At 38.0% G+C, this 13,512-nt stretch overlaps 1 protein-coding gene across 3 annotated transcripts in view; it reads right to left on the bottom strand.

Moving 5' to 3' along the window:
• The window catches only part of LOC126251577 (ribonuclease 3), a 271,056-nt gene extending 258,128 nt beyond the window's left edge, over positions 1 to 12,928 (bottom strand). For all 3 annotated transcript variants that reach the window (XM_049952103.1, XM_049952104.1, XM_049952105.1), the window contains exons 1-3: positions 11,406 to 12,928; positions 5,333 to 5,476; positions 2,214 to 2,368 (exon numbers count right to left, since the gene is read on the bottom strand). In XM_049952103.1, the coding sequence (XP_049808060.1) occupies positions 2,214 to 2,368; positions 5,333 to 5,476; positions 11,406 to 12,655 (1,549 nt within the window). In that variant the 5' untranslated portion in view covers positions 12,656 to 12,928. The remainder of the gene's footprint in view (positions 1 to 2,213; positions 2,369 to 5,332; positions 5,477 to 11,405) is intronic.
• Positions 12,929 to 13,512: the final 584 nt, after the last annotated feature.

Genomic DNA, 13,512 nt, shown 5'->3' with positions numbered 1-13,512 from the left:
TGGCTATTCAAGGGCATTTATACTACAAATGTCACTGACACCTATTTCAGAGCCAGCCATTTACAATTTTAACTAACAGTTTACTGTAAGTCCATGTTTAAGCTCTAGTTCTTTTTTAATTACATTTAAACTTTATCCTGATTTGGTTCATATAGAATGTTACAAATCATATCACTGGCATTGTAGCACACCACTGTAAACAGTCGTTACAGTTACCATTGCCTAGTGGCAAAGCCACCTCAGTTGTTTGTATTGCAACTGTAAGTGCAGTATGCTAATGAAGGGCTCCCATCCCCAGCAATAAGTGTTTATTACAATTTTATCATGTTTCTATATCATATGATGATGTCAATCAAGGCTATAAATTTTTATGTGTGTCTTATATTAACTTCAAGGAGAAATGGCCGTTAGTTAATTTATCATACTGCTCTTACTCATAAACATGCACATTCTATTATAGCTCAATCTGTGTTCATTATGACTCATACCAGTTACTGAATAAAACAAATATTTACAATCGTAGATTGTTTTGGCTCAAATGGCTCTGAATACTATGGGACTTAACAGCTGAGGTCATCTGTCCCCTAGAACAGAACTACTTAAACCTAACTAACCTAAGGACATCACACATATCCATGCCTGAGGCAGGATTCGAACCTGCGACCGTAGCGGTCGCGTGGTTCCAGACTGAAGCGCCTAGATTGTTTTGATATCTACATATTGTCAAATCAGGAATTTATAAAGTAGCTTTCAATCATTGCAAGAAATATATAGTCCTCAAATGGGCAGAAATTCTACAACCAGTTTTGAAGAATACATTGACTGTTTCAAACTTGATGAAGCTAAGACAGTAGTTATAGCGAAGCATATAAATGAAATAGGACACAATGTTGCAATAGAGAATAATCTTGCAGTACTGCATACTTTAAAGAGGAACCGGAAAATGGACATCTAGGAGGAAATGGAAATATGCATCCATGGCCAGAAGTGGAAAACAAGACCGTAAACAAAATTACAGGTTTCAAGAACTCACATTTCTTCACCAACTTCTGTTCAACACCATTAAAACAAAAAATATGTAACAATTAAGAATATATTATATGAATTTGGGTTCCAAAAGCAAAATCCTTTTAATTCTTTAAAACAATTTTTATGCTGTGATTTTTTGCATAAAATTGTCACATTCTCTCTTATTGTAATATATGTCACCAACAAACATCAGAGACATGACAGCAAGATGTATAGAAAACACAGCAAGTGATTGATAATACCAGGATCTCCATGTCAATAGCTATATTGGAACAAGCTTTGTTTTGATCACCCTCTTGTTTCTACTGAATAGTAGACTTGATTGTGATATCGTGTTTTCTGTTCCTTGCAAGTGGTTAACAATACCCAAGAAGCCATAACAATTGAGGCAACAGAACAGACCACATTCCGTATGAACTAAATTTCCCTTCTCTCTCACTGCCGAATGACTACAGCACATGCCAAGACTACACAGAACAACTTTAAGAGCTATGTGTATTTTTGTTAAATGTTCTTGTATTACCACTGCAGCATGAAGGTGGTTGGACAGTCACTGGTGAAACAGTGACCTCGGTTTTGTCTTTTTTTCTTATGATTACTGTTTTTCCTTTGTCTGTGTTACATCTGGGGTCTCTCTCTCTCTCTCGCCCCCCCCCTCCTCCCCCCTCTCTCTCTTTGTGTGCATGTATGGGTGGGGGCTTACAGTAGTTCACAAATTCGCGGTAAAGCCAACCCAGTTGCTGTATTTAAGAATTTGCTCTCTGTACTCAGTTTTGGTACTGGAACTTGGCACTCAGTTTGATTTACTTGCTGTGTTTATTGACTCTGCCATTACATTTAACTTATTTTGTGTTCCACTGGCACATATTTCTGACTGCTTTAATTCAGAAGTGGTTCTTCCCACTTTACAAGTATGTAGTGTTTCTAAGATAGTGATGATAAGCAGTTTACTGGTCATGATTTAAAATCCTTATTTTCCTTTGTTCTCATAATACCTCAACAGCAGTCTCTCTCTCTCTCTCTCTCTCTCTGTGAGTGTGTGTGTGTGTGTGTGTGTGTGTGTGTGTGTGTGTTTTTCTCCACTTGTAAGTCATGCTTTGTAACTAATATTCTAGTCCTATTTATTTCTATACTGTACATAAATCTTTCTTATTACTACAACATCAACACAAAAAAAAACTTACACTTGTGCTTGGCCAAGCGCAGCCTCTTTTTCCGCGGTGGTGGTTCATAAGGTGGCTGAGACTCTCTCACTTTTTGTGCCCTCTTCACAATCTCATCTTCAAATTTGTCACACAAGGCCATCAGTTTTGGAGTGGCTTTCATAACTTTTACATTACTAGGGAAAAAAAGGCAAAAAGAAGAAACCAAAAATTTTAGTGACACGAATAAATGAATTCAGCACCAATAAAAAAGGGTCCATTATAAGTGTAAAAACAGCAATGAAGAGTTGTATAGACATTGACGGAATTTTATATACAGCAAGAAGACAGAGCTAAGCAAAAACAAAAATGAACAAGAAAATACCACTTTCATGCAGGAGATATACAATAACACCATTCAGAACACATTAACCAATGAGGGATCTCTTGCTAAGAATTAATCAAACTTAACATCTGGCCAATTTGATACTAAAGTGGCAGAGTTCATGCAAAAGGATGTCAAATTGATTTTAGAAGTGATAATGAAATTATTTAAGGAACTAGAGATGGTAGTATCAGGTAACACTATATTCTAGTGTCTGCTTCATAAAAATGGGGCAAAAAGAATTTAATGCCTGATCACAGTGGACAGACTTTGTTAACAATAAGTATTTGATTTTAATATGAAAGTTGCCATCAGCTCAAAGGTTAATCTGAATACTGCAGTGCTGAACTGGCCTTGGTACTATTAGAGACACCGTGTCCTTACACCAGCTAACTTGAAAATTGGTTCGACCGCCCAATTATAAATGGACATACAGTTTCACCTGAAATCGGATGCATGATCATACAACAGTTGCATTAATTATCTGGGAGTGTGTAACACTTATTTACGATACCTAGATAAGGACATATAAGGTATGACCAAAAGTAACAGGAATTTTTGTTTTTCTTAAAGAATCTTTATTTATCCATGAACATCAACTTTGTTCCTTTCTAAGTAATATCCCTCAAATATGTTACACTTGTGCCAGCAGTTTTTCCAATCTTGGAAACTCTTCTAGAACTGATGTTTTGTTATGGTGTTCACCTCCTGCAGTGATTCTGCTTTTATCTCATCAATGGTGGCCAAATGACATCCTTTCACAGTTCTCCTCAGCCTCAGGAATAGAAAGAAGTTGCAGGGGACCATGTCCAGTGAATACACTGGGTGAAGCAAAAAAACAGTTTTGTGTTTTGCCAAAAAAAATCACAAACAAGCACTGAGGTGTGAGTGGGAGCATTATCCAGAAACAATTTCCATGAGTTTGCTACAATTCGAACATTTTCTTCAGATTGCTTCATACAACCCCACATAACTTCCGTGTATTGGTCCATATTAACCACACAACCATTAGGTAGGAATCCATGATGCACTATGCCATTGTAATTAAAGAAAACAGTGAGAATGACCGTAACATGTGATGGAACTTGTCAAATATTTTTGGGCTTGGCCCTTCAGGCAGTTTCCACTGGGACAACTGAGCTTTGGTTTTGACATCATACCCATATACCCATGCTTTGTCGCCTGTTATACCATTCTTTAGAAGTTATGGATCACTGTTGACTTCATTCAGCAGTTCCTGAGCAATATCTATGCAAAACTGTGTTTTGCTGAAATTTGATAATTTCAGGAAAAACTTTGCTTCTACACAATTCACACCCAAAACATCCGAAAACTCACTTGGCATGAGACAAATGATATGCTGACATCATCAGCAACCACTCAGATGGTAATTAGGCAATTTTACAGAACCACTTCCTTACTTCTTCCACATTGTCATCACTAACTGACTCGCTAGGGTGTTCAGGGCGGTCGTCGTCTTCTCGACCGCCTTTGAAATGTTTATACCACTTGTGAATTCTTAGTTTATTCATAGTAGATTTGGCAAAAATGCAGTGCTGCTGCACTTTATTCCATTTGCCAAGCAAAATTTAATGTAAATTTTTTTATTTATCCTTTTCAAAAGTAGAAATTCACTGTCAAAAATAAACTAAATATTCAAAATGGCTGAAAATGCAAACATACTTTCAGGAACATGTGTACCAACAAGATTTTTTTTTTTTAAATTGGATGTACAAAACTTGAAAAATTACAAAACAAAAATCCCCTTTACTTTTTGATCACACCTTGCACAAAGAAGATGCCAGAGAGGTCCAATTTTACAGCCATTCTGCAGGACAGTGAATAAGGCAGTATCCTTCAACATTTATAGCCAAGTAATTTGATCTGATTACTAAAAAAGTTGTCATGTTTGAAGTATGTAACACATTATTTCATCAACTTCATGAAGAAAATATCAGACTAAATCACACGGAGATAACAACTGCAGAAACACTTTCCAAAAAATTGGATAAAACATTGAATGTTTGAAGGAATATGAGAAATACATTATTTTGAATAAGAATCTATTTTGTATAACCATAGCGGGTTCTTAGACAAAAATAAGTTTGACTTAAAAACATTTCAATGTGGTGCTACAAAAATATGTTGAAACTAAGTTGACAGTGAGAAACGAATAAGTACTGTGATGATAAGAGAAGGAGAAAGGTCTACTGCTAGAGAGATATGTGAGTGGGACATGTCTTAAGACACTTACCAGTAGTGAGCTAGCTACTAGGAAAAGGCGATGGAGGAGGAGAGAGTGTTTGGCAGAGAAAAATCTACATTTTTTTTACACAAGTTACTGAGAACAATAAGAGTAGCAACTATGGAGACTTGATGAGTTTGATGCAACACAGACAGAAGGCAAAATTAAACCAGCCAAAGAGAGTGCTGACTCGGTTGCATACATTAACTGTCTGAGATTGCACAAGATAATCACACCATCGACTGCTCTACAAAGAGGCTGTGATTACAAGGTTTTCTGTTATTTTATGTTACTTTCATTTTGTTTTTTTTTTTTAATTTGGCAGGTATTTGAAGATCATTTCGGGCAGACTAACATTCTGCATTTTTTTCATTATTAGAATATAACTTTTTTGGCCAGAGATCATTATCTGAGTATATGACTCAATACACAACATTATACGCCTCTAACATGAGAAGCCAGTATAAAAATCCGAAGCCAAGCACAAATGACTAAAGTTTACAGAATGCCATACTATGGTACAACACTTACTTTTCATCTCTTGCATAATAAAGATCAGCTGGTGCTGAGCGTGTCCACACTTTTTTCTCATGTTCCAGTATTTGTTCAGGTTTCAACTTAGATAACTCTTCCAGCTTCATTTGCATTTCTGCAATGTTGGAGCAATAATTCTGCCTAAAAGAATTATAAGTTACAAGAATGTTAACAGTAATCTATGCTTCATGGCCACAATAACTTAACTTTGTAAGCACTCCAATGAGCTCTTAAATACTTACACAAATTTATTACAGGATACGTATGCTGCAAATATTTTGAAGCTACTTACCTGGAAAGCACTGATACACACAAAATGGTATGAAATATTGAACCTATCAATGATTACCAGTCTGCTTTAATCCATACTGTCATCAAAATGGCAAACAAAAGCAAGCCACTGAAATCCAATATGCATGAAGTACATGCCATAACAACTTTTGTTACTCTCATGTAGTCATATTTGTTGGCTTCACCAATACACAATCAAACAATCATCTTGAAACCAAATATACATCTTCATCTATGCTCAAATCACCTTGTCACCACACACTACACAGTAAAGAACTAATGTAGAGGTAAAATAAGTATTGTCATTGTCCTGTGTTACCTCCATTTGCAAACATATAACATTGCATGCCACAATATCATTATGTCCTGCATGTATTGGTTGAGCTCCTATGACTGTCAAATGACTATGGAAGGACTAGTAAACCTACCCACCATCGATTCTTTAGAGAATCATACTCCCATGTATAAAACAGCATCAGATGTTGGATTACTTTACAGATGAGTAAATGTGTTACATATTTGATGCTAAGAATGTAAGTGAGAAAAAGTTTAGAAAAGTCTGAAATTATGTTTCAAGTTTGTTGGATATTGCTATGTGCTTTCATTATCAAACACTGGATCAGTACAGTCTGGCTAATTTCCACTCCATTTTAACAAAAAGCTGGTTTTTCATACATTTCAGTGTTTATGATGTCACATCTCCTGAACTATGTGTCATATAATGATACAATTTTGCTCATAAATTCAGTGAGCTATGTGGATGTTGTCTGCAAAATGTGTTGTGAAGAGAGTTACGAGTAAGGGAATAATATACTGAATTGTCTTGCCTGATGCGAAAGTTTTTTATTGCATGGACAGTGAAAATGTAGTATACGATAAACTTTTTGCATTTCATCATTTTGTGGTGAGCGTCAGTTAGGAAAAGTTCCATGAATGCTTGAAATTAGGCTATGTGTAAAGTTTGTTTCAAGTCACTAAATGCTCTTATTCCAAATACTTGACAGAGCGTAGGGGAATGATGCGGGAGAACTGTACGGCCGTACTAACAAGGGAACCTCCCCATCGCACCCCCCTCGGATTAAGTTATAAGTGGCACAGTGGATAGGCCTTGAAAAACTGAAAACAGATCAATCGAGAGAACAGGAAGAAGTTGTGTGGAACTATGAAAAAAATTAGTAAAACATACAAACTGAGTAGTCGATGCGCAAGATATGCCACAACAAGGACAATGTGAACTCAGGAGCGTCGTGGTCCCGTGGTTAGCGTGAGTAACTGCGGAACGAGAGGTCCTTGGTTCAAGTCTTCCGTAGACCGAAAATTTTACTTTCTTTATTTTCGCAAAGTTATGATCTGTCCGTTCGTTCATTGACGTCTCTGTTCACTGTAATAAGTTTAGTGTCTGTGTTTTGCGACCGCACCGCAAAACCGTGCGATTAGTAGACGAAAGGACGTGTCTCTCCAATGGAAACCGAAAACATTTGATCGCAAGGTCATAGGTCAACCTATTCCTCCACAGGAAAACACGTCTGATATATTCTGTACGACACTGGTGACGGCATGTGCGTCACATGACAGGAATATGTTGTCGACCCACCTAACTTGTACACTTGGCGAATGGGTAAAAAGATTCTTCTACCTTGCCCGATTTAGGTTTTCTTGTGGATGTGATAATCACTCACAAAAAAGTGATGAAAACATAAAGAGTTTGTCACATAAACTGAAAATAAAAATTAAACTTTTCACTCGAGGGAAGACTTGAACCTAGGACCTCTCGTTCCGTAGCTACTCTCGCTAACCACGGGACCACGGTGCTCCTTGACATCCATTGACCTTGATGTTGCCTATCTTCGCATGGACTACTCAGTTTGTATATTTTACTAATTGTTTTCATAGTTCCACACAACTTCTTCCTGTTTTCTCGATTGATCTGTGTTCAGTTTTTCAAGGCCTATCCACTGTGCCAACTTATAACTAAATCTGAGGGGGGTGCGATGGGGAGGTTCCCTTGTAAGTAAGGTCCTAATGAAGGTGGTTTACCATTGCCTTCCTCCAACCATAATGCGGATGAATGATGATGATGATGAAGAGAACACGACACCCAGTCATCTCGGGGCAGGTGAAAATCCCTGACCCCACTGGGAATCAAACCTGGGATCCCATCCTCTGGAAGCGAGAACGCAACCATGAGACCACAAGCTGCGGACTGAACGATTATAGTCTGGCTATTTGTGTGCAGTAAGTTATGCTGCCAGAAGACATACACACAGTTTCTAACTGGAATACTTGTCTTACTTTAACATAAAATAATACCTCTTAATGATCAGATTATGATAGCTTTTTCAAATTACAATTCAGTCAATGATCATATACTGACAGAAAAAATGCGACGCCAACGAGGAGTTATGCGACATAAATGAAAGTTGGTAGGCGTGTTTCTATATACGAAAGATTATGTTTATTCAAATTTCGCACCAGTTGCAAAAGAGTGGCACTAGTAGTGCCACTATGAGGATGGAAATTAGGTTTGCTTTAAATAGATGCTGGTGAGCATCAATTATCATTGAGATTGGACATTGCGAGTTGATGACAGTCAAGAATGCCTTTAGGGTGACAAAGACGTCATTAACAACACCTCACTGAGTTTGAACAAGGTTGTGAAATAGGACTACGAGAAGCTGGATGTCCCTTCTATGATACTGCAGAGTCTTTGTGAGAATGTGGTCACTGTACACAATTGCTGGCAGTGGTGATCACAAGACTGTAAATCGCAAGAAAACCAATCTCCAGATAATCATGTAATACTACCAACGGGCAAGACCACTGTGTTTGAGAAATGGCTCCAGTGGATTATATTTCATCTACAGAAGCAATTTCAGCACCAGTTGGCTCCACAGTGACACAATGAACTTTTACAAATTGATTACTTCAAGAAAACCTCTGAGCCACACTCCCTCTGGCATGCACTTTACCACCCTCTGCAACTTCAGCGGTGTTAAGCGAGAGCTCCTTGGAGGACAACATTGAGGTCTGTTATGTTTTCTGATGAAAATGGGACCTGGCTCGGTGCCAGTGATGGCTGTTTGTTGGTTAAAAGGAGGCGAATTGAGGAACTGCAACCAACCAGTCTGCATGCTAGACACACTGGACCTATACCTCGGGTTATGGTCAAGAGTGCAGCTTTGTATGACAGTAAGGAGCACCGTCATGGTTATCCCATGCATGTGTTATTAAGGTCCAGAAAGAGAAGATTCTATAATGCTGGTGAGATAAACATGACTGCTAAACATCCTTCCCCAGTTTCCTCAAAGACATCTTGTCTTCCTGCAGCACACCTTTATCACAACAGTAGTCCACCAATTGTCCATGGTCAAAGAAGACCCATCATGGTTTACTAATACCACATTTAGCATTGCAGTAGATTCTAAAGAACACGATCTACTGTACCACAGTCGTATCCTCCTGTACTTCGTCTATGGACCCAAACTCATCAACCAAGAAGGAAAGATACCACTTTCTGCACTAGCTGAGAGGAAAAAAGTGTGAAAACACATATTATTAAACTTAATTAACCCTGTCAACTTTAAAAAATAGAAGGCATTCAAATACTGCAATAAATTAATTATCAGATGTGTATTTTTGTAAGCAAGTAGTGTTATTGATGGCATAAGCTGAGAAAGCATCTGTAAAATTTATTTCCTGTTTCTTAACCAGTGATGTCTTTGCTGGTTATTTTTGTTAATAACCAACAAGAATTTATCAAGTTTTATAGTATAAAAAATGGCAATTCTAGAGTCTCAACTGCTCTTCTTGCCTGTTTCTAAGGATGCCCACAGTTAAGGGACAATGTCCTATATAAAGATGGATCCCAGTTACCTAGCCCTTCATATGACCTTATAGGCCTTCGAGATATGCCATATAATGTTACTGGCTGTTTATGGGTAACTGTCCCTCACTTGCAGAGCTATATTCATCACTGCACCACACAGAAATCAATGCAATGGCAGCAGAAAGCAGAAAAAGCAAATAAAGAAGAAAAGTACAAAACAGAAGTCCCAGAACTGACACATGATCACTTTCTGGGTTCTTGGTGATGATGGACAGTACCTTGGTATTCACTTTTGGTTTCTTGAAGCACACCAAAATAGTTAGGAGAGAAAAAAAATCAATTTTAAGCAATTCCAGGATAGTTATTTCCTGGAAACATATTTATTCTGTAACATTTCACCAACAATGTTTTAAATGAAACTCATTCTGCAATAAAAAAGTGACAGAGACTGTTAATGGGCTGTGGCACAGAAGACCAACAACTATTAATAAAACAAATGAAATGACTTCCATTAACAGCCATGAAATGTTATATGCCTAGTAGCATGTTAGAAAATTAAAAATATGAAAATGCACAACTGTTCCTTTGAATATTTTCTACTTTTCTTAAAACAAATGTTTCTTTTCCCTTTTGTAGTATTTAAGTGTTTCAATCAGGATTATCTAAATAATTACAACTATAGGGCATATTTGTGTGATATCAATAACTCTGCTAACAGCACTTAAGTCATAGCCAACCACTAAATGGATGATCTCCTTTAAAAGTTTCCATACATTACTGCCTTCATTGATACACATATATGCTGCTCCTGCATGTTTTGTTATGTCATCTATCCACTCTCCATCTCTGTGTTTCATTATATATGGGAATCCAGCAAAGAACATTCTTGGCCCATCTACCTTCCACTTGTGCAGAAAGCCATACATGTCCTGCACGCTTTCATTTCATTTTAGTTTCAATTATGCCTTCCTCTCCAATCTTTAGTCTTACTTATAGCACTTAATATTGTGTTGAAAAAATGAAATATGTAACAACGTAAACCAACATACTAAAATCAATAAAAGCAATAAATTAAGAGGCCTGGAAAGAATTACTCGGGGAAAATCAACCGAAAACTGTCTGTTACAAAAGTATAAGGAAACTGAGGAATCTGCACAAAAAAAGTTAACAGAGACTTGCCTAGAACAATACATCCCTTTTGATCCATGTTAATACTGTAAACAAATTCAAGATACAAACTGTAAACTGAACTGCTCAAACATGTTTCTGAGAAAGGTAAATACTTGCACAAGTTAAGGATTATGCTTATACAGTAAAATTATTCCATACTGCCTTCTATAATTCTTAATTGTAACATTATGTGCCACGCAAGGAAATAAAATCTTCAGGTAGGTTGTTCAGACTGCAAAAAAGACACAAATTTTAACATATAAACTTGATTACTCCCTTGTAGCAGTCATCTAAGTAAACAAACAATGTTTTTACAAAATTGTTGAGCCATTTGTTGCCTCTTGTTAACATACTGCCCATTGGTTTTCTTCTCAGGATCTTCAACTGACATTTATTTACCAATTTTCAGACATTTCACAAGCACAAGTATTGTGGAAGCCAATAAGCTACATATATCTTTTTTTATCTTACTTCTCACCAACCCCAACGGCTGTGTTGTTGCTTTTTTCTTACATGTTTCATTAAGACTACTTAAAGTTATAAGACACTATGTCTGTTTCTTATAAAATAGATGTTAAAGACTCCTGTGACAATTTATAAGAACAGGTGTGCAAATGAAATTACATTAAAAAAAAGAAGCATGAACTAGTCTTCCTCACTACCTACGTGAAATTATTCTTGGGTTTAAGAATTCTTGTATTTAAGAACTGTCATCAGAATGACGTTTCTCTGTAGGCCTATGTAATCAGTATTATAAGAAAATTTTGTTTGCATGTTACTCACCTCCACTTCCGTAAAAGAGCATCTCTTTCCGAATATACTTTCTTGATTTTTTCTTTCGATTTCTCCTGCTTGTTGTCTGACTTCGGGGAACATGATCTTCTGGCTGACTCTTCCGTACTGCTGCACAAAACTGACACACTGAGTTCTTTCCCACTAGAATTAATGACTGGGTTATCGCTAGGCTTCCTATCCACACTTCGTTTTCTCCCAGGACTTTTTGAATATCGCCTTTGCGACCTATTTGATAAGCGTTTGTCTGGTGACTTCGAATGTCGGCTGCTTTCTCTGTGAGAGTGGTGCCTACTTTTATCACTGCGCCTCGACAGCCAGTCACTAGATGAAGATCCAGATCTATAGTCAGGTTCACTAGTTCGCTTATCATATTTACGACTGTGGGACCTTTCTCGACTACGCCTTTTATTTGAACGATCGGGACTATAGGATCGCTTTCTGCGCGGACTAGGGTGACTGGACACACTTCTTTCACGAGTTCGTCGCCTTTCACTGTTTTCATCACGATTGTTTCTCCTCTCTGGCTTACTACGATCTGATCTCCCCGGAGAATGACGGCGTTCCCTACAATTACTTTTCTCTGCTTCACTGTTAATATGTGGATTTTTGCCCAACGATTTGGGAAGTAACCCCCATGCCTTGGTCGCATCTGGTCCAAAAGGCAAATTTTGGTGGGAACCAGAGTCATTAATACCATAACAGTTTACAACAGAATTCTGAGGAAGATCCTTATTGTACCAGGGATTTACTGGAACTGGAACATCATTTGACCACTGAGAATTACTCTGTACATTACTAACCTGAGAAAAATTTGCAGGATATGACACTGAAATACTTGAAGTTCCTGGTGGTACAGGTGGTGGATACGGTGGCACATACACAGACTGAGAGTTTCCTTCTATCTTCTGGTTCTGACAACTAATGAAGCGATTACAATCTCCAACTTGCTGTCCATGTGCTTGACTGTAAGTACGGTAAGGCGCACCAGGAGGTGGAACTTGGTTTACAGGATTATTGAAGGGTATCGTCACCTGCTGATGTGGAGGACATGGCGGTACTGGTGGAGGTGGAGCGTTGCTGCAAGGTGGAAAAGAAAATAGCGTGTTTACAGCAGGCTGGAACACTGCGGCTTCTGATGTTGTCCATTCCGATGGAACATACGGTGGAGGTGGAATTGATGGCGCCCAAATCGGCGCTGGAAAACTTGTCGAATGATCTGAACTTCCAGAATGAGCCATGGTAAACTCCACTGGCTATGTACAGTATTATTACTAAATCTTCATCATCCTCTATAAACACTTGTGTTTCAGGAATGCCGTCTTCCGCGTCGTTTTAAAATGAGTCTACGTATCAATTTCATTGACATTTGTTATGCGGCATTAGAACTGATGTCAGTCAACACAGTGTTTTCTGCATCATTTTGTGTTTGAACGCTCGCCACCCACGTCAATAAATAAAATAACAACAAACACACTAAACACCATTATTCGATCAGTCACACTACCCAGTACCCAAACATGCGAATGCGACAACTCTGTCGACTAGTGTCGACACAATCGACTATCGAAATATTCATAGATTTTGTAACTTGGTAACTTTTGTAACTTGGTACGGACCACCAAAGACTCACTGCGTTCATATGCAACACATCTTCCGAAATATGAATCCCGAATTTCTGAAACCGTTTTCCGATGCGGTGTTTTTAGATGTTAAGGCCTGAAACAGATATGCAAGCCCAGCTAAGTAAGGCGCCTGGAAAACAGCTGTTACAGTTTATGATTTAGTCGCACATTCGCTATTTTCTTCAGTTAGGCGAGGTGTAAACAGCTTCAGTCTAATATCCTTATCCTTCGCTGTACGAAAAGCCACTTCGTCCAGATTAGACGAAAATGTGTAAGAAGAAGACGAAACCTGAGAGCCGAAGTTGCGTTTACATGGGAGCGCAACTCGATTGCGGAACTAGAAAACCAGCAACAAAAAGCGGATTTCCAGACTCGATTTTGAAGGGTTTCCATGACCACTCTTCTTGGGAGCTGGTTTGCTACATACAAGCCAGAGCTGTTCATTAAGTTCACGAAAACCCTCTCTTTAGTAC

Source organism: Schistocerca nitens, chromosome 4 (assembly GCF_023898315.1).
Source record: "Schistocerca nitens isolate TAMUIC-IGC-003100 chromosome 4, iqSchNite1.1, whole genome shotgun sequence".
In the NCBI taxonomy this organism is placed as follows: Eukaryota; Metazoa; Arthropoda; class Insecta; order Orthoptera; family Acrididae; genus Schistocerca; species Schistocerca nitens.
This window is presented reverse-complemented; position numbering and strand designations above follow the sequence as displayed.